This window comes from Mesoplodon bidens (genome assembly GCF_964165515.1).
Source record: "Mesoplodon bidens genome assembly, chromosome: 4".
NCBI lineage: Eukaryota > Metazoa > Chordata > Mammalia > Artiodactyla > Ziphiidae > Mesoplodon > Mesoplodon bidens.
The window spans coordinates 99,433,218-99,456,067 of record NC_138160.1 but is presented as its reverse complement, the minus strand read 5'-3'; the positions used below and the strand labels follow the sequence as shown (position 1 = coordinate 99,456,067).

The following is a 22,850-nucleotide window of genomic DNA, read 5'->3' as shown; positions in this document are numbered from 1 at the left end:
GTGCATCCTACTGACTTATATCTGGTGCACAAGGCTAGACTGTTAATCAGATCTTATTTGAAATCTGATGGGAATTCTACAAATTTATTCATAACTTAGAAGATTAAAAACAAAAAATGCTCTTTGGGTGAGGAAAAGACCTAATTTTATTAGGCTTGCTTGCTGCTATTCTAGGAAGGAGTATACCTTAATGTTAATTTTTTTAAAACCTCAATATTAAAAAACCCAAATTAACAGTGAATTATTACAATGCGAAAAATAAATAAATAAAGGAGAAAGCACCTTTTATTTTGGGGTTTCTAAAGTAATTATTTATTAAGAATGTTAACTTTTGCTAAACTCAAAAGCAATTACTTGGATTCTTAACATTATTAAGTAGACAGGTAAAAATGACTTGGCATAATGAATCCTTGTGTACTTTCTCAGAGTACTATGATTTATGGGATAAATAATATATATTCAAGTTAAAACTATTGTGAAGGCAACAATGATGATTTTAAAAACCTTCATGGCTGTCATTTTTACAGAAATTATTTAAGATTATTTTCTGTGAAAAAAATAAGTAAAAATATTATCAATTTTTCCTCTAATCCTATACCCAATTTAATTTTACCTTGGCTTCTGTCTCTGCTTTCTCCAATATCAGTGCTGGTAGTTGCAATTGTATCTGCTAAAGCCATCAAAGACATCTGCTCCATCCGGCTGAGTCCTGGTAAACTCGAATGAAGTAAGTGGCCAGAAAGAACCTGAGCATGCTCAGGACCAAAGTAAGTTGGACTGTATTGTGAAAGGTCAATAACCCTGGGCTTTGTATTTTCTTCATCTGTCTTTAACACATGACTATCAGTCATTAAAGGTGACATCTGAAAAAGCTCATCATAACTTTCTTTTGACAACTGGTTTGAGTTATTTAAGGTACTCTGATTACTAGATTTCTCCAAGGATGAGTAATAGCTATCATCATCTGCTGCAAGTAAGGCATATAAAGGAAGTGGAGGGACAGAATCAATTTCTGTGTAATCTGTATTTTCACTCTTGTTGAATGCCTGGGGGTCTCGAGTAGTACTTCCACTAGCACTGATGGTGAGAGACCTAAAGCGGCGCTCATGATTAGATTCAGCTTCATTCAGAGCCACAACTTCCCCAGCAATGCACTTGACAAGATGTGACAAGATGGCCTTTGCTCTCCGAACTTTGCCAAGATCCATGAGTTCCAAAAGCTGCAAAGGATGGTACTGAGGTAAAGTTGGGGAAAGAACATGAGCTGCTTCAAAAAGACCTGAATCTTCCATACCCACAGAAGGATCAAGCGCAGTTTTCTTTCCACAGATTTTCTGTGCAAGACTGGTCATGGATCGAGTCAGGGTTTTCTTTGGAGGATGTAATCCAGAACTTGATGAGTTACTCTGTTTTATTAAACTTATTATAGATGGAGTGCTCCCATTGTATGAATCTGTTGTAACAGGTTCTTGTTTAGAAGATGGCTGCCATTGGGAATATACATGCATTTCACAATCCATTCCTACCACCAGGATGCCATCCCGGACCCATGATAAAGAAACAGGAAAAGGTGGAGAGCCTTCTAAAGAAGAAACCAAGTCCACACTTCGTAACAGTACAAATTTAGAAAGAGGCACAACTTTAGTACTTTCCCAGAGAGGAAATGCCAGGCTTTCCTTACCCGTCTGTTCTTGTACCTTGCCAGCCAGGGGTCCATACATAAAAAGTTTTGATCCAATTCCTACAGTGAGAATATGAGAACCATCTTCTCTAGACATCCAATCTAAGTGAACTAAACGCTTTGTGTTTGATGTGACACTTTCTTTACTGGATAAATATACCTCTTGTTTATTATAGGCCACTAAATTGCTATCAATACTAATGCCAGAATCCAACACTGTATTTAACTCATCTAAATGAACTGTCTGTTCAAGGACCCAGCATGAACCTCCTGTAGACTCACATTCAAAAATACTTACATGCATCACAAAGTCCTGAGAACATCTACTATTAGACGTAGGCTGCTTATATGCTACTGCTAAACGATTTGTGTGTGCACAGCTGACTTCTATAGGCCTACCAGGTACAGTTATACTACTATTGCTCTGCAGTCCATCTTCAATAAGTAACGGCCATTCTTCCCAAATGTATATAAGATCCATTTCTCCATTACTTGAAGTGGCAGATTCTCCATCTGTTACTCTACATCTCCAGAATCTTACTTTCTCATCTGAGCATGAAGTTGCCAATAAATAAGGAGCACTGCATATGGGATATATGGAAGAAGAACTCAGATGTCCTAAAACAAAAATAATCCATTAACAAAATGTGAAATTTGGTTAAATAAATCTGTTTTCTTGTACTAAAGGTTTTAGTCTTTTGCATGAACTAGTGTTAACAACATGACAGTCAATATTTAGCTTAAGGATCAGCAAGATCAGTAAGACGCTTTTAATGACGTCAAAAAGGTACATAAAAAGGACATCATTACCAAAACCTAGAGCTGAAAGAGAACTCCATAATAATTTATAAGTAAGGACTCTTAACTAAATGTGTAAGTATCTTATGCCTAAATCAAATAGCTAGACTAAGGCAGAAGTAGAAAACCTAAATTCTAGTCCTGGTTTTCAACCCAGCATTCTTTTCACAACTCTTTGTTAGCATTATATATTATTATAAATCTCATTTTAAAGGTATCAATACATCTTTAAAAATCTGTCAATATTCACTGGCTACTTCTCTATAATATTTTTTAATACAATTTTGTGAATGGTTCATGCTTAAGTACTAAAAGGGTCCTCCACGATTGAAGTGTATTTCATATAAATGACGCTGAGAAGATTCCTAAGTGGGACATATGTTTGCTTGGGCTTAATGTAATTACATACTCTTAATTTCCTAAATCAGAGGTTGACAAACTTTTTCTTAAAGGGCCAAAGAGTAACAACTAGGCTTTGCTAGCCACAGAGTCCCTGTTGCAGCTACTCAACTCCGCCAGTGTAGAACAAAGCAGCCATACACAAAAGTAAACAAATAGGTGTGGCTACGTTCCAATCAAACTTACTTACAAAAAGGTAGGTGACCCATAGTTTGCCAATCCCTATCCTAGACTATTAAACAAAAACTGCTAATCGTAATACAGAAATGTTATACAGAACATTTATTATATTTTAAAAGCATATTTCAACATAAGTTTTTCTTTAAGTCCTCAAGGACTTAGCAGTACTGCATAAGGACACAATTAACATTGTCTATTAGTTTCTCTGAACTGAACAGAGAATAAAGAGCTTACCCTTCCCAAAAGTCTTGGTTAAAAAAAAATTCTCAAGACTAGGAAAAAAAGCTGTTATCACATGCTACTGTTTTTGCCAAACAAAACAAATTTCTTCTTTTGCCCTAGGACTTCTCTTTTCTTCCAAACTCAACTTGCGCCAAGGATTATTTTTAGAAACAACTTCAGTTTCTCTTAGATCTGCCATATAGTTTTCCTTTAATAGAATTCAGTAGTGAAGATTATACTGTTCTGGCTAAGGATAACAGCTCTTAAAACTGTGTCAATACAAAAGTCATTCTATTTCAAACTTTAACTTGCCTTGCATTGATGCCTCTTTTATTAAAATATACAAAAAAAAACCCAGAATGCAAAAGTTATCAGGACACTGTTAATACTCCTGCTAACTTCACCAATTAGAAAAGATTAAGTACCTGATAATGTGGCAAACTGAAAAGTATTCAAAGTAATTAGTCAAAAGTGATAGACAAGTAAAGAAGACCAAAAACCCACACTGTGACTATGAAAATGAAAGAACTAGGTGATAAAAACATGGATTTTTTGTCTTGGTTTTCATGATACCCTTGATACCTTGATCTATTTTGTACACTGGAATCACCTGGAAGGCTTGTCAAAACAAGACTGCTGGGTCCCATCTCACAGCTGGTGATTTAGTAAGTCTAGGGTATGGCCCAAGAATTATTATTTCTAAAAACTTCCCAAACAATGCTGATGCTTTTGGTCTGGGGACCACATTTTGAGAACCACTGCCCTAAGGATGACAAATATATATATCAGGAACTACACACTTAGAATCCTTCACAGCATAGAGCTCCAGGCAGCCAATACCGCATTATCAAAGTTGGCAAATAAGGTGCAACCCCATTATTATCTCTGCCCTGGAAACTTTCGCTTTGTCTTCACAAAAGGATAATAAAAATTTGTTTCAGAAATCAATATTTAAGACCACAACTGGCTGACAAATGCCAGAGTCATCTGAAAACGTAATGAGAAATTTAAATTGTTAATTCAGGGTACTTAAAGATATTCTTTTTATTTCTGTTTCTGTGTAGATTTAAAAAGTAGAGTTGCACCTATTTTTAAATACACAGTAAATACTCATGCATTATGAAGTTTGATTAGTCTCTTTTTACAAAATTTACAAACCTGCTGATGGCTTAACACTTATTATCTCAACTCCTTGTGGCAAATGCAACTCTTGACTATAAACCATTTCTGAAGACAGAGTCAACTTGCTGGTACTCTGGAGATTTGCTCTGCAAGCCTGATACTTCTGTGAAAAAGGGGATAAGATCCTCTCTGGAGAAGAAGAATAATGTTCTTCTGGCTGCCAAACTGCTTCAGATATTTTTGTATCTACTTTTTCATCTATAAAACATAAAAAAAGAACCAAAAACTGGGAGAGAAACCCTATAAACATTACAATTGTTACATTTTATAATCCAAAACTGCCTTATAAAAGATAAAAAAGTTAACGTATTAACATGATTCTTTACGGCAAGAAAATCAGAGTATTGTTTTATTCTTAATTAACAGAATAAACTATAATTATCCTCTCTCAATAAAAACAGCTTTAAAAAATATCCACTGAACTATCTAACCATATGTAATTTGTTAACCTAAGCCTACTTAAAAGTTAAAAAACAAAACAAAACTCACCCAATGAGACAGGAATGGACTTCAAATGCAAATTCCACATGTGTAACAATGAACGGTTGTCTTGGGTGCACTCTATTACAATTAGGTAGAATTTTTCTGAAAATCCATTAGGTGAGCTGCCTGTTGGTATAAATGGTGTATTTCACTACTAACATGGAAAGCTGAGATAACTTTATATATTATACAAACATTATATCAATTTATCTTTGCCTAACATACTCTACATTTTATTTCTCATTTCATGAAAAGTTCTTCTTTACCTGCATCAGATAATATTCTGTCTTTTCCTAGTCTTTTCTTCTCAAGGTTATTCAAAATGAAGTCTTCTTGAAAAACATGAAGCAGCTGGGTTTTTCTGCCTTGCTGAATGTAAATAAATAACAATGTAAGTTGACATACATATTATTTACCTAATGCTAAGTAGCCAGAAAAATAATACTTACAAGTTTGGTAATGGGATCTAATGCAATAATGCATCCTGGCCTGGCTGTTGACTGTTGACTTACGATGTTAAACACTTCACCAACATATTTCTGTTTTTGAAAAAATGGATATCTCCTTTATTAAACAATTAAAAAAAATAATAACAAATGACATAAAATTTCAGGCATAACAGACAAATAATAAATAAGTTCAGGTGAGACTAAATAAATTCACAAGTCCTTTTCATTATAAACATTTTACGATTTTACAAGGCAATTACACAGGAATGAATAGAGTTACAGCTCAGCTGGTGCAGAGAAAACCAAAAACAATGCTTGGTAATTGTTAAGGGGAAAAAAAGTATTTTGTATTTATATGTGTGAAAGACTGACTTCAATCTCATGGAAATGTTCTAACAATCAAGATTTTTAAACATTAATTTTGACAAAGAAAGCTAAGGAAACAAGTTAACATACTATTTACATATGCTGATTTCTTGAGCCGCTTATCTCCTGACTGCTCTAGTCAAGCTCACATTGTTAAATTCAATGTTCATCATACTTGATCTATCAGCAGCATTTGATTCTGTTGATTACTCTTTCCTCCTGTAAATAATTTTCTTCATTTTGGCTTCCATTATATACCACACTCACCTCACTTTTAGCAACGGAATGATCCAGGGTTCAATCCTCCTATCATTTCTACTTTCCAGCTATAGTCTCTCCCTCAGTGATCTCACTCAGCTCCACAACTTTATATTCTGACAACTACTTATTTTCTATCTTCAGACCAGGTCTCCCTCAAAACTCCAGAGACTAGTTTACTAGATCTCTTGGATATCAAACAGGCATTTCAAAATTAACATGTCTAAAGCCCAGCTCTTGAATCTCCCTGCTCCTCAAAATCTGTTTAGGGACTTCCCTGGCAGTCCACTGGTTAAGACTCCACACTTCCAATGCAGGGGGTGCAGGTTCAATCCCTGGTCAGGGAACTAAGATGCCACATGGCAGGCAGCGTGGCCAAAAAAAAAACCCCAAAACGGCTATTTATACTTCTCATCTCAAGGCAAACCTTGGGAGTCATCCTCTTTTCCTCACACAAACCCCATATCCAGTCCAATCCTTACTATTCAATGTTCAAAACACATCCAAATTTGACCAAATGCTTATCATCTATATCACCACCATTTCCTACCATTCTAAACCCCTTTGATTCTTTCCTAGACTACTGTAATAGCTTCCTGAATTGGTCTCTCTGATAACACTTCTGCTTCCCATGTCTAATCTATATAACAACCAGAGTGATCCTTTTAAAGCCTAAGTCAGATCATATCACTGTCATTCTCTTCACTAGTTTTTATGTCATTCAGAGTAAAAGTCAAAGGTACTCTCAATACAATCTGGCCAGGCTCACTTTCTGACTTTATTTTTGACTTCTCTCCACCTCACTTATTCTGCACCAGCCACAATGGCCTCCTTGATGTTCCTTATATACCAAACATGCTCTGGCCTCAGGGTCTCTATCTTTTCCCTCTACATATCGATATAGGTAGCTCCTTTGTCTCCTTCAGGTCTTTACTCAAATGGTACCACTTCTGTGAGGTTTTCCCTGACCAGCACTTTACTTGGCACTCCATACTACTTTTGCAACATTGTTTCTCTCCAAAGTATTAATATATTTTCACCTTTTTTCTATATTCTTTCACTAGAAAGTAAGCTTAGATTTTTGTCTGTTTTGCTCACATCTAAATTTCCAGCACTTAAAACAATTCCTGAAAAATAGAAGGCCCTCAAGAAATATACGTTTCTACTACAACACTATATATGTTTTGAAAAACTTTGTGTTCTGTAAAACCATGCAATAAAAATAACAGGGAAAAAACAAGATTGGAGCAGACCACTGACATCTATGCAATTCTGTAACCAGAGCATTAACAAAGACATTAATTGATGGTTGAGAGGACAGTTTGACTCTCCTAAACAGGAAGCTCAGTATGGCTGAAAGTTACCTCAGGGCATATTTAAAAACACAAAAACCAAAAGAATGGAAATACTGGCTTGTTGGAGGTGCTGAGACAACGCAGATGGTGGGTTGCTATTAGTTGGGCACAGGAACAAGTGCCCTCTGCCATAAGACAAAGGTTTGCAATGGTGTTGAAAAAACTCCTGCCTGTAGTGTAACCAAGCTGAAAGCTCTTTCCTCTTGGTTAAGATTAAAATTCCACTCCTGTTATTTCAGCTTCCCTTGCCTAGAAAAAAACCTGCAGATGAACCAACATAATTCCACATTATACTGTCAGTAGCCCATTTATCCCTGAGCAAAGAAGTACAACAGAAACACATATTGTAGGACGCTAGACTCTACTTTTGGAATGAATGAAAGATATGGTTTCTTTTTAAAGGAGGTTAGAATCACTGTAAGAGTACAATGCAATTGTGAAAAAAATTACTAAAAAATATACACATTTTATTACAAATTATATGTCACAATTCTAGAACATGCCCAATAAGTATAAATTAAGTATCTAAAAACATATTATATTCTTAGCTTCAAAAGCCATTTACTTACAGAAATTTCAGGATTGGAAAGCTCATATAGAAGTTTCTTGGCATCAATAACTGCTTCATATAATCTCAGATATTGTCCATCACTTGCTACAAAGCATGCACTAGGAGAGTTGCAGTATGCACCTAGATGTATTTTAAAAACATTTGAAATTTCACCCTTAAGCAATAATGTCAGAAAATCTCAAGTTCTTAAATAAAAATCAGAATCCTTACCTAGACAATAACTGGGTATAAGAGTGGGCAGCCATGCCACATTGGAAAATGCAGAAACATGAAGAGAATTAATCCGGGCAAGCTCAGAAACACCTCCAGAAAAAGACAATGGCCCAACTGGATCAACTCTCCAAAGAATAAGCTCACTGTAAACTGCATTGGGATCCTGAAAGGCCATGTCAATAGTGCTTTTATTCTGTTGTGCCAAAGAACATTCTTCAATATTCACAGCACCATAAGGTTCCTTTTGGTTATCAACATCTGGTGTCCTTAATGCGTTATGGTGTGACGTTGTTAGCAATAATGGTAATACTGAGTGACAAGCTAAATCATTAAGATGAAAGCGATGACCACAATATCTGGATTTGTGGGAAATACTGAGAACTGTAGAAAAGGCAGATTCCTCGGCAAAACTGACAAGCCATTGATTCAGGGAGCCATCAGCATGCTTTGAAATCATCATAACATTAGGGGTAAAAATGCTTAATTTTAAACTATTAGTTGATTTACTGTGACCAGAAGATATAAGCATTGACGTGGAACGTGTCAGGCTGGAAGTTTTTTGTTTCCCTTGCTGAATAGCCAAGTCAACATTTTTGGTACAGGCATACATCACTATGCTTTTACAGAGAGAGTTTGCATCACCTGTGGGGAAAGCTACAGGAATTCTGGAAACAAAGGACACCTAGAATTAAGAAAGTAGCATTAGAATTCATGAAATTATATAAAGAGGTTTTACAAAACAGTACCCACATTTAACAAGAAGTAGCTCTCCAGAGATCATAAAAATAATACCTGTACTTGACGAAACATACCAGGCTGGTATTCATCCAGCCAATCCACGTGCCAAACCAGCAAAGAACCATCCATGGGATGAATACTGAATAGCATGTCTGCATTTTTACTCCATTCAGACAGAAGTACTTCAATCTGATGATCAATGGCAGCTGATGGTAATGGTACAGAACTTGAATTTGGTACCAATTTATCACTGCCCAATTCCTTCTTTTCAAGATTTATTTTCAGATCATCAACACCGTCATCAATCTCTATAATCAAAAGGGTTCATGAACCAAGTAAATACAATCAAGCTACTACTAAAAAGTAAGAAATACCTTTACAAATGCATTCCAAATGAAAAACATAAGTTTTCATATAAACAAGAAATGGGGTTCCCTTTAAAAAATAACTTTGCTCCAGGAATATAAGGCCACGGAGTTAACTCAGTACTCAGAAGGCCTATAAGGCTGATTCAGTGGATTATTAGTAGAAGGACTAATACTAGACTGGAAAATAGGTAAACTGGTTTCTAAACCCAGATGTACCACAATTAACTACTTAGAAGTAAGACACAGTACTTCCCTGGACCCTAGTTTTGCTCATGTTAACATGAGGGAGTTGAAATTAGGCTGAATTTTTAAAATATATTATTGGAATGTAATTTGTACTTTCTTCATGATGTCAGATTCATAAAACCTAAGTCAACCACACTAGCCATCCTCTAGGTGTAAGCATTTATAACTGATATGACACCTTAAAGAAACTATTTTAAAGAAATACATTTTATAGTGCCTAATTTCCAGATTTCCTTCAACACATGCCAACTTATTAATACAAATAAATATGTATAGTCTGACCTCTACATCCCAGCCCCTATTCCTGGTTAGGAATACAAAACCTTTCTTAAGAGACTCTCAAAAAATGTTAGCTTGTTTACCAGATTTTAAAAATTAGTCAACATCATCGGATGAATGGATAAAGATGTGGCACATATATACAATGGAATATTACTCAGCCATAAGAAGAAACAAAATTGAGCTATATGTAATGAGGTGGATAGACCTAGAGTCTGTCATACAGAGTGAAGTAAGTCAGAAAGAGAAAGACAAATACCGTACGCTAACACATATATATGGAATTTAAGAAAAAAAAAATGTCATAAAGAACCTAGGGGTAAAACAGGAATAAAGACACAGACCTACTAGAGAATGGACTTGAGGATATGGGGAGGGGGAAGGGTAAGCTGTGACAAAGCGAGAGGGAGGCATGGACATATATACACTACCAAACGTAAGGTAGATAGATAGTGGGAAGCAGCCGCATAGCACAGGGAGATCAGATTGGTGCTTTGTGACCGCCTGGAGGGTTGGGATAGGGAGGGTGGGAGGGAGGGAGACGCAAGAGGTAAGGGATATGGGAACAGATGTATATGTATAACTGATTCACTTTGTTATAAAGCAGAAACTAATAAAAAAAAATTAGTCAAGACATAAAATCATTAAGAAAAATAACAGAAAATTAGGCAAAAGGCACGAAGAGGCAAACCACAGAAGGGTTAACATAATTCTGCTCAATTTAACTCAAGAAAATTCAAAGTAAAACAAGACACCATTCTGTCCATATCAACGGCCAAAAAATAACAGAAAGATCCAGTGTTGGCAAGGATGTGAAAAAAGGATATCTGAATATACTTAGAGGGAACATATACTGGTAAAACATTACTAGAGGGTAATCTGACAGAAGTTATTGAAATTTAAAAATGCTTATACACCACGCTAATTCCCCATCTAGGAATCTACCTTACAGAAAAATTCACACAAAGATGAAGAGATGTGTTACTATACCATTATCAGTATATAGTGAAAAACAATTTAACTCAATTTAAATGGCTATCATCCGAAAAAATGCTTAAGTTTTCTCTTGAGTCTCTTGACTCAGGAGCTGTTAAAAATAATGAGAAAGAAAAGTGCCCATTACTGAATTTAAAAAGCAAGCTGCAGCACACTATTTTCATTGAAAAAGGAACTCCCATAGTACAACTTTTTAAAAAAACTACCTTTATGCATATATTTGTGCGAGCACAGAAAAGAATAAATCTGGAAGGACACTCATCAAACTTAACAATATGGAAACTTCATACACGCCTGTATTGTTTTTTCATTTTTTTTTAAAGGGGAACGTGCAATCTTGTAATTAAAACAAAGAACAAAAACATTTTTGATTTCTCTCTCTCTACTTGACTCTCTACTTGAGGCTGAATGCAAACCTGAAGGCCCTAGTGTACTGCTTCTCAAACTTTAATATACATATAACTCATCTGGGAATTTCATTAAATTACAGATTCTTGTAGCTCCAGGTGGAGCCTGAGATTGTACATTCCTAATAATGACGATGCTGCTAGGCTGCAGATAGTCCTCTAAGTAGCAAGACCCTAGTGGCTGACAGAAGCATAAGTATGGAGAAGTCTAAGTCCCTATATCATCATCAGGAAAGAAGCCACCTGGAACAGGAGCATCTACATTGGATTATTAAATGAGCTAGTCCAAATTTGTACTAAGCCCCTGCAATTTGAAAGTTATTTCTAACAGTAGCTGGTGTTACCATAATATAAAAATCTTTGCTATTTTAAATAAAACTTTATAATTTTTATCCTTCTTAAAGCTTTACCTTCATCAGATTTTACATCTGCCTGATTAGAGTCTTCTACACTCATCTCAGAAGATGGTTGCTCAAAACTTTTTCTAAGTTGTTGTAAAAAGACTTCCATGGACAAAGAAAAATGCAATTCTTTATTGTTTAGCCAGTGTACCACAAAAGGTCCACTCTTCTCTTCATTTTCACTTAGACTCAGAGACGTAATAGAAGGAAGAAGTGGGATGTCTATAAAGAACAACAACAAAAAATATTAAAATTTCTATCATGCTAGCATACAAAACATCCATGTCTCTTATTTTTATTATTTACTGTTACATTTATCTTTAAACCTCTGCCATACATTTTATTTAACCTATAAATAAGACTCACAATATAATGGCTCACACAATTATTATTAATGAAAACAGACTTAAATGGTAAATTTAATACACTTACTGTAAAGGAAATAAAATTATACATTCTACGTTATATACCATAACTTATTTATATATACATACATATACATTTTTTTCTATAATTTTAAAAAATATTCTCATTAAGAAATATGTCTATAATTTGCAGACATGTTAATAGGGTAGTCTTCTTAATTTGTATAGAAACTTTGGTTAGAAATATATTTTAACCTGATCTACCATTAAAAATGCCATCATTAAGTTGTCAAAGGAACCAGTGATATGTTTATCTCAACAGCAACAACTTTCTTTTACTTAACAGACTCTCATTAACTTTTTTCATGACATACCTAATTCTAAGATAGGTACTGCTTATTTATTAGCATCAAGATGGAAGTTAGAAAGTATGAAACTGAGGTTCCCTTATATTCAAGAAAAGCATTCAAGACAAGCCAACTCAGCTAAAAAAAATTGTTCCTTGGTATTACTTTTGAAATCATTGCTAAGTATACTGAAGTACAAATTCAGAGTACATTGTGAAAAATGACAATCCTAACTTAACAGAGGTAAAGAAAAATTTGTCTATCATTATTAAATAAAATCCAAATCTAGATCATGCTGGTGTCTGCTGAACATTATAGGCTGAAATGGATTCAGGGAAGGTAAATAATTTTCTCCAGAGCAAATCTACTGATTTTTTTTAAAAGGAAATATAAACAATTTTAAGTATTTGTTCAAATACCGTCTATTGCTGGACACCAATAGGAACAGTATTATAGGGGATGAATGGTAAAAGAAAGGACAGAAGAATCTTTTTCCTGGTGGGAGGGAGGGAGACGCAAGAGGGAGGAGATACGGGGACATATGTATATGTATAGCTGATTCATTTTGTTATAAAGCAGAAACTAACACACCACTGTAAAGCAATTATACTCCAATAAAGATGTTAAAAAAAAAAGAATCGTTTTTCTGTCCCTTCTTATTGGCGTTGGGTTCTAAGAGTTGATGGATATTATCTAATCCAAGAGCTCTGTTTATTACTATATATTCATTAGTATAATTATTTGATTAATATTTATCTATCTCCTACCTAGTTATATGCTTCGTAAGAGCAAGGACCACACTGTTTTGATCACTACTGTATCTCCAGTTCCTACCACTATCTCCAGTTCCTATACTGGCACAGACTAAACACCCAATAAAACCCTTGAGGGGCTGAACTGCCAATCCCACTGTTCGTAGGTAGATACACAAGAGTGTTAGGGTTTGAAAGAGTGTCCCCAAGAAAACTAAATGGGTAGGATTTTCTGATTTTCAACTTACAATCAACTCAGAAGAGATAAGCAGTGCCTGAAGTAGATCACAGGCCTAGCTGTTAAGTACACAAAACTAGGGGCTTATGCTGACTTTTAGCAGAAGCATTCTGGCTGAAAAGATACTCACATTTCCTTTGCCTCCTGACCTCACTCAAAGAATCTGATAAAGTCATTTCTTATGAGACATCTTCATGGAAAGCGTATAAGAACTAGAACTAAGAGAACATGCTATTATGAACTCCTCTCCTGTATCATTTTCCATTGATGGACAAATAAGTGAAGCCATATCTGAGTTGGGCCTTGCAAGAAAGTCATTCTAACAGACCTAATTTAGGGAAAGGAGTTTTCACAAGATCTAATATAGCTCTTAATATTATTATTTTGCTTTGATTTGCCCTACATGTATGAATTTTTCTTAGGGACCTACAACCTAAAGAAAGGTTTTAGAGTTTTCCTTATTGGAAGGTAGTCAGGGAGATGTTACACAGGAACTCAGGTTTTCTTTTTTTCATAATATCTCAGCCTTTTCCATTAATGTGAGAATTCAAGCTTTCTTTATTCTCAAAATATTGTCCTTTACTCAGCAAAGACTTTCAAAATTATTCCACTGACCTAGAGTTGCCTCTGTATATTATAAGCGCTGACAATGTACGTTTTTTGATAAGGTAATAAAATATTTTAATAAAAATAATTCAATATTCTCCCATTTACATTTTCATGGCTCATGGATTTTGGATTCTTTTAGAGCTGGGACTCTTGTTAACCATATAAAATTTTAAAAATCAGCAAATACTCTTTATTCCTACCACAGGTATCTCAGCACTTTTTAACTTATCAAAGTACTTCTCACTTTGATTCAAGTAACTAATGGACTGTATTTATTGCTATGTTTCTTGAAGAATGCAATACTACAAATCCAGTGTGTTATATGGAAATAGGTTATGCTTAATTTATGATTAAGAATATCTCAAAATACATAAAAACTCATCAACAGTGGTCATCTTCTGGGAAGGAAGACTAGGGTGGAATAGAGGCAAAAGGAGGATTTTACTTTATACTTCCTGTACAGATGGCATTTATCGTGTGCAAATATTATTTTAACTTTTTTCCCAGTAACAGTCTAAGGTTCCACTTTAAATGCCCCAACTGTGACCACTTGGTTTTTAAACTCTCAGAAAATATTTACTAAAATGATAAACACCTCAGTCTTCAATTTCATAGATAAACCCAGGTATTCTAGATCTTTCAATCTGTTTCACAGTACCTACTTGACTACAGAGATAAGTTTCTTAATTCTTCCAGTTATAACTTCTACATATTTCTGCCCTATTTCTGAAATGGCTCCAAAGATCAAGTACGAAACACATTGGTTTCGTTTGAACAACTATACAATAATTATAAAATACTACTCTGAGGTGTTAACCTCTTTGTTATGTATTAGCTCAAATCTCAACTTTTGAATAAACTAATACAGAATCTCAATGACTTATCAAGATCTAAAATTACAGACCAAATCACAGACTTAAGAAGCAAACAAGTAAATAAAAACTCCTTTTTCTATAATCAGTGAGCTGGCTATAATGAAAAGTTAGCTAAGAAAGTCACCTACAATTTTTTACTTACTAAAAAAGTAAAAGTATAACTTATTGGTGATAAAAATCCATCTACTCAATTTGAAAAACATTTTCTGAACAGTGCTTTATTACCCGTGGCTGGGTTGATGCTGGCTGCAATATGAAAGTGGCAAAGTGCATTGGCATGCAGTGGAGTGTTCCTGTGAACGTGATGAGGATCTTGCTGATGTGGCAGGTATCCAGTATGTGCTACAAGTGCAAGTGATCTCCTCCGACCTCTACGAAAATGTTTCAGATTTACCTGTGAGAATAAAAACAAAGTCAAACAATGCAAAACAAAGTAAAACTAATGCCTATATTGTCATAAGCATATATGTATAGGTTACATAATGATTGTTAGATAGTACATATATCCTATTTCAGATAAGTTTATATGTACAAGTATCTTGCAGTATTTTTGTACAGCAAAAGTGAAACCTGGAATAAGCCTGGAACGTAAACTGCTTGACTCTTCTTTTAACCATCACACAATACTTTAAATTTTTATTTAATATTTTCTGAGAATTAATTTCCGAAACTTAAAAAAAGTTTACAATGTGTCTGTGGAAAATGATGTCCCTATGTATACTGTTCTCTTTGTGTCCTCAGTTTACTTCCTATGACCACAAAGCACTGAATAAAACTACCATCATACATTAGGATGATATTTCATAGTTTGCAAAGCACTTTCACAGAGATCATCTCATTTGACCCATAAAGCAGACAATGCAAATATCGTTATCCTCATCTTTCATATGATAAAATAGTTTATAGAGAACACAAGGTCATCTAAAAGTGGAACAAAGGTCTTCAGATTCCTAGTCAAGGACTTCTTTCAACTATTATTACACATAACCATTCTATCAGTGGTTGCGTCTCTACACAATATATACTTAATTATATTCTGTGTCACTAGAATACTATCTAAATTTGAGAAATAGTGGTTCCATATTCCTACAAAACATTCAAAGATACATCATTTTTAGGTCACTTTCTTATTTTCAATATTAAGAAAATAATAAGAAGAATCTGTGTTAACTAGTCTATGTTGAATTAGCCCCAACACCAAAAACTGACTTTTACTTTCCATACTATAGCAATTAGCAAGGGAAATAATTCAAGTTCTTGGAGATTTGGAAGATAACAAATGTAGAACAGAATCTGATAAACTACTCTAATCATTCCTGTAATTATGACAGGACGAACACCTCAAGCTCTACAGAAAGAAAAATAATAAATTATTTTTACAGTCAAATCTTTGCATTCTCAGATCTTAATTTACATTATTTTAGCTAAGTCAAGTATAATCATCCTTTTGTTATCATCGGTTAACCTAAGCTTAACTTTGTAATTATAGGCAGTTTTATGCTAGACAAAATCCTTAAGAATACTTGTTGAGCCCAAAAACACCCAAAAATCTTCTCAGAACTGTTTTCCTAAGACATAGATGTTTTTTCATAACTATCCATGACTTTGAATATTAATTAAGATGAATGTTACAAAAAAGGCCATGTACTAAAGATTTTAAAACTTGTAGGAAATAACATCTAACAAAAACACTCACATCTAAAGCATTTTGAACTCGTTCTTTACTGGAAGCATTTCTCTTGAAGTTATTTGTTAAATTAACTGGTTCAGTCCAATGGTTGCAGTCACCTCCATAGAGCAAACAATCATTTGGTAAAAATGTCTCTACCCAAAGACGACATATGTTATCTTTGCAGCAAGTCAACAGTACATTACATACAGAAGCCCTAAGGAATAAAAAGATTTTAGAGGCAAAAGTATAAATTTCCCACAGTATCACATTCTACAATGTTTCTATAATTATTTAAATGTACCCAACTAAGGTATCAATGAAGAAAATGTCAATATACATTTATGTAATTTATTTAGCCAAAGCCATTACAACTGAGTTGGATATTTGATTTCATCACAGCAAATGCTTGCTAACCTCTTCTTTTCTGCCTGGAACTCAGTAGTTCCTGTTTCAGTAGTCTAAGATTCTTCTTACATCTAAAGAACAAAAACTGAAATCATACCATACTTGCTCAGTTAATAAACAAGGAAAAAACGTGACTTCTTCTATTAAAATTTTCTGATTTATTCAGTGGATGTTTATTTGAATTATTTCACAATGCTTCATTTTTACTTTCTGTAAAGGTACAAGCACTTGTCACTAATAAGCTAAAGTAACTAGTACACTTACTCTTTCCTTGCCTAACATATGACAAAAGCAGTCAAGTGCAATAGAAAAATTCATGATTTTTTAGCCACCTCCTTCATTAGTCATTTTTGACTTTCAGTGCATTTACTGTCTTGCCACCCCACAAAATAATAACAAAACAATTACATATATGTTAATAAACCCCATAAGCATCAAGAGCTCAAAGGCTGAAACCCTATTAACAAAGACTACGTTTCTACTGGATAACCCAGCAAATTAAAAAAAAAAAAAGTTGCAATATCCTATAATAGACACTTATTCAAACATATCTGATTAAAAGAGAACAATCAGTAGAAGGTTTCTATCAAGTAACCCAGTAAGTTAAAGAAAAAAATTAAAATATTCCATAGTAGTCACTTTTTAAAACAAACGTATCTACTTGATTTAAGAATAGCAAAGGGGAAGAAAAGGGAGAACAGCTTGCTTTGTCTTGGTAGCTCTCTCCTTCAGGTTCCCTCCTCTGTTTTAACACCTCCCTCCCTTCCCCTCCCCCTCTGTGTATACTCCCCTACTTTTCTCCCCTTTCCATCTACTCTCTGGGCTTCTCTCCCTCTGCTTTCTCCTATAATTCTCTGCTTCTCAGCTTCTCCAACCTACCCTCCCTTTCCACCTCTCCTACCTCTCACCGCTACCCCCCTCCTAGGGCCCCTCCTTCTTCTTACCTTTCCAAACCCTCTGTTTCTCCTTCCTTTCCCGGGCCTTATGCCTCTCCCTCCTCTTCCTCCTTCATTTTTCTCCCTTTTTCCCTCTATCTCCCTCTGACCTTTTCCTCCCCTCCTTCCCTTAGTTTCTCTCTAGTACATTTACATACACACAAGCAGTAGCAATGAGATTAAAAATAAACAGAAACAGAAGAAAATACAAAAAGGCAATATGGAAGTTCAAGGTTCACAGTGCCAATCAGTAAACAGCAGAATGGGAAGGCTTATAAAGAAAGAGCAGAAGATAGGAGACTAAAGGCCTGAACAGACAGCAATCAGGAGAGGTACAGAAGTTAGGCAAGACCAACAAAGCAAGCTAAAAAGTTGCACAACTCAGAAGCATGGACAGGGCTTCGACCCCAGATGACTCTCTTCAGGATACCACGCCTTACAAATAATGCCACACCTTACAAACAGCTGGCAGGTAATATAAGCATGGCATAGAAGAAATATCCTGATGTATTTGAGGCACTGCTCAGGCAATACCTCCCCCTTCCTCACTTCTTCATCAAGGTATCTTATTCTCTCTCCAATAAGCATATCATATTCAGGTATAGCACTCTCCTCTCCAACCAAAAAAAAAAATATATATATATATATATATATATATATATATAAATGAATGACCTTATATGGGGCAACCATGTGATGGGTAAGTGTCTGCAACAGCTGTCCTTTTTTTTTAAATTTTATTTTATTTAGCTGCCCTATGTTGATGAAACAACAGGCTGAGATGCTTTTGAAACTAGTTATGTAGAACCAACTTTTGGACGTTTTAGGGGGATATAACCAGACCTCCTAACCTGTCCTACATACATCAATTTTTAACTTGTAAAGAAGTACATACTCATTACAAACACTTCCCCATTCTTCTCTCTCAAGCCAGCAGGCCCTTTGTATGAAGTATTACCATTTGGTTAAGCATCTTAATTTTAAGATTCCATATCAGAAAGGATAATGGTCTTTGATGGGATCTCTTTCATCCTCATGAGAAAGGGTCAGCCTTCCCACTATATATCTGCAGGCAGCTGGTGAAACAAAAATGAAAACTAAAAGAACTAAGGGAGATTAGCTGGTTCTTTAATGAAATGGATCCAAAAGTGAAATTCTGGAAACCTTGAAAAGATGCCATAACTAACAGAAAAGTCTAGTTCTGTATCAGTTCCCTATGCTGTAGAATTTAGTTGATAAGAAATAAAATAAGCAGGGCAAAAAAAAAACCCTAATATGCCTTTTTGCTGTCATTGGGCATTCGTAATGCCCCAGTTTAAGGTATTGCCTCTGCGTCCACCGTGATCACTTTCGCCAACACTAAGTGAACTACATCAGGAGCAGATGTGACTGTCCTCTCTCAAAAGATACAATATTTCAAAAGCCTCTTTTTTAGTATTCTGGTGGTCTAACTGGCTGCATATGAAAATACCTGGAATAGAAGAAGAAATCAGCCTCCGAAATAATTTAATCTTCTCATAGTTCTAAAAGGTTAACGGTTTGTGATGACAGCTTTTTTCACTTTACATTTGTCATAGCTCATTCTATTCTAAACATGTTTTTATACGTGTGGGCAATGGTCTCAGAGGTACTAGAGCAACAGTCCTCAAAGTGAAGCTGGAGTGAAGGTGCTTTTGCTAACAATACAGATTGCCCACACCACTCTCCCTTAGCCCAAAAACTGTGAAACATACTTCTAACAAAAGAACCATCACTGTACCTACAGTGTCCTACTCCTATGCTTTGTTAGACTGTAGGACTGAGGTAGGAAGAATGGTAACTACTGCACTCCAAACTAGCTCAAAAAAGTCTAGGTATAACAATGATGGATACATGCCATTATACACTTATCCAAACCCATAGAATGCACAACACCAAGAGTGAACCACAAAGTGAACTATGAACTTTAAGTGAAAATAATGTGTTGAAATAAGCATCAACTGTAACAAATGTACCACTCTGGTGGAGGATGTTGATAATGGGGGAGGCTGTGCATATGTGGGGGACAGGATTATGTGAGAAATCTCTGTTCCTTCCCTTCAGCTTTGCTGTGAACCTTAAACTGCTCTAAAAAATGTCTAAAATAATTTTTAAAAAATTTAGGTATACTCTGCTGGCTCAGAAGAGCAAAACTGAAGTCAACAAATGATCTAGGTATGCTACCATGGATCAGCTTAAGACATCTCAGATGACAAAAAGATAAGGGAAAACCTGTACTGATCCATAGTGTGGCCAAATTGAAAATGGCCATGTGGAACAGAAAGGATTTCTACCTATACTTAAGTAATACAATAGCTCTGTAACTTACTAAATATAGGCAAAAATTCAACAGGATTATCAAGTCTTGCAAGGACTACAGGAAAGAAAAGAAGTACTAACAGGTGTGTTTGTGCATGCATGTGTAGGTTAAACTAATACCTAGTTTAGGGCATCATAATGTATTAACCCATGCACTTCTCCTCAAAGATGCTGGGTGCAGTTAAAGAAATATTTGAGGCCTTGTGGTATATGTTCTCAATAAAGCCTTTTTTTTTAATTAAAAAAAAAAGGGAAAACAGAGGAGATATAGAAGGGACAAGATAAGGGAGTAAAATGTGAAAAAGTTGATGCAAATGGCAATTTGGAGAATGATTAAGAGATGAAAGAATTGGATACATAACATAGAGAAGAAAAGGATGCACAACTCTGTCACTCAAAGATATCTGACCTAGAGGTAAATTATCCTTTCATATGGCTCTCCTCTTAAGCGTCAACCATAGTTGACCGGTGGCCAGAGGTCTGCAGTCCAAGAACTATCTAGTATTACTTGAATCTTCATAGGCAAAAATCCTAAAGCAATGATTCTCAAAGTGAGAAAAGCAGTCAAAGTCACAAAGATGACGTTCTCTTAATACATGGGAAAAATGACTAATCCACTGACCTAGGCATATATTTGCTTGTTTTACGCCAGGAAAATCCATTTACAGCTCGAGGATGGGCCAGATATACAAAAGAAAAGTCAATTTCTCCTTGAGATTGTTTTTCTGAACTTTTATCTGGAGAGGTAACAGATGTCCGCCAGTTTTCTACATTATACCATACCTTTAAAAGACAGTCATCCTAAGGGGAAAAAAAAAACAAAAAACATCCAGATCATTAAATTAAAGGTTAAGTCAAATACCAAAAGTAAGATTTTTCTCCCCAATTAAAGGAACTTAGGGATGTGAAGAGGAGTTGGGCATGGAGAAATTAGGAAGAAAATCTCTGATTCTGATACTTTTCTTATAGCATTCCTTAACTGTTCTTTAAGAATTAATGTGTGTGAATGTGTGTATTTTGCAAGGGTTGGTTTAACGAAAATGCTAGTTACCATTTGGTATGGAAAATAAAGTCATTTAGGAAAGACCTAAAGATGAAGTTAAGGCTTCACGTGCCCACTTAGCCAAATACCAAATAAGAAAGCATTACCATTAGCAGACTTCAAAAGACTGCTGATTTTTGAAAACACAGTTTTTATAAATTACCATGTGACTGTTCAAAGAAAATGTTGATGATAAGTAGTTAGCAATTACTACTATGTAAAATATTCTAAGCACAATCAAAATTGCATCTCCTAATTTGAGAAGGAAAGCAAGAACAAGAGAGACTAGCATGTACCAGGTTCTGTTCTTAAGCTATTAATTGCATTGCCAAAGCTGACTGTAAAGTCAATTAGATTAAACAGCTCTACTTTTATCCTAAAAAAACCTCACTGAGGATTTAAGGTATATCTCATATTCTTAGTCTGCAGGTTTTGAGCCATGGGAACAATAACTTCAGACTATTCATTGTATGTAAAGTGCTCTGTGAACCAATGATTAAAAATAAAAATAATTTCAAGGGAATACATTATTCTGAAATAAACAGGTAATAACGAAGAAAAGTTACAAATGTCCTTCTAGAAAGTCTGTAAATTCTTTTACTGTAAATACAGCCTAATATAGCTGTCAGCTAAAAGATAACATAAATAGTAGTTATAGTTGATTACTGACAGTATACTTCATCCATGACTCTGTGCCAGGCACTTTACATACACTGTCTAAAGTAATCTGATGATCAATGACCTATGAGGTAGGTACTATCATCCTCAGTTTATACATGAGAAAACCAAGGCTCAAAGAGAGTATACTTGCCCAAGATCAAACAGTTGGTAAATGGCAAATTTATACCCAGATCTACCTTTGATCTATGTTGTTTCAATTATACCATACTGCCTTTAACACAATATTTAGCCAATTTTTGCTATTTAACATTTTTAACAGAAAATGTTTTCAACTTAATGAAGCCAGCTAATTTTTTCTGACATTTCAAAATATACCATAAACACAACTTGACAATAGTATTTTTACAAATTACCTTCCCAGCAGTGGCAAAAAATTCGCCATCTGGTGAAAACTTCATTAAATGAACTTGGGAAGCAGTTCTGTAAATTAAACAGAAAAGAAATAATTTTCAAGGAAAATTAAATAAGAGAATGCAACATTACTTCTCTAAACTACATTCAGCAATTTGCTTCAAATAGAAAATTTTGTGATAACACAAGTTTCACACTCACTTTTAAGTATATCTCATAAATATAAAATAAATGAAAAAATAGAAAACTTAATATTAAATATAAAAATTATTTTTTATGTAAAAATATCCATGCATAAGAATCATGTAAGGAATGACTTGTCAGTCTTTAAAGCTTAAGACAAAAGAGCCATAGGTCTCATTCCCTTAGGATGTGAGAAAGAAAGGTTTCATTTTTTAATCTGGAAATCTAATTTCCAGAGCCATAGATACTTATATTCCAACATACATTTACAAGGACAGTAAATCAGTATTTTTTTTTTAATTTTTTATTTTTTGCGGTACGCGGGCCTCTCACTGCTGTGGCCTCTCCCGTTGCAGAGCACAGGCTCCCAACACGCAGGCCAAGCGGCCATGGCTCACGGGCCCAGCCGCTCCGCGGCATGTGGGATCTTCCTGGACCGGGGCACGAACTCGCGTCCCCTGCATCG

The 22,850-nt window shown here is 35.0% G+C and overlaps 1 protein-coding gene across 5 annotated transcripts in view; it reads right to left on the bottom strand.

The window, feature by feature from the left end:
- The window catches only part of DMXL1 (Dmx like 1), a 137,460-nt gene that overhangs the window by 84,894 nt on the left and 29,716 nt on the right, over positions 1-22,850 (bottom strand). For all 5 annotated transcript variants that reach the window (XM_081230455.1, XM_081230456.1, XM_081230457.1 and 2 more), the window contains exons 6-18: positions 22,204-22,270; positions 20,750-20,928; positions 16,475-16,664; positions 15,004-15,172; positions 11,602-11,814; positions 8,950-9,203; positions 8,155-8,839; positions 7,943-8,064; positions 5,395-5,484; positions 5,212-5,314; positions 4,952-5,071; positions 4,439-4,660; positions 614-2,299 (exon numbers count right to left, since the gene is read on the bottom strand). In XM_081230455.1, coding sequence (XP_081086581.1) covers positions 614-2,299; positions 4,439-4,660; positions 4,952-5,071; positions 5,212-5,314; positions 5,395-5,484; positions 7,943-8,064; positions 8,155-8,839; positions 8,950-9,203; positions 11,602-11,814; positions 15,004-15,172; positions 16,475-16,664; positions 20,750-20,928; positions 22,204-22,270 — 4,100 coding nt within the window. The remainder of the gene's footprint in view (positions 1-613; positions 2,300-4,438; positions 4,661-4,951; positions 5,072-5,211; positions 5,315-5,394; positions 5,485-7,942; positions 8,065-8,154; positions 8,840-8,949; positions 9,204-11,601; positions 11,815-15,003; positions 15,173-16,474; positions 16,665-20,749; positions 20,929-22,203; positions 22,271-22,850) is intronic.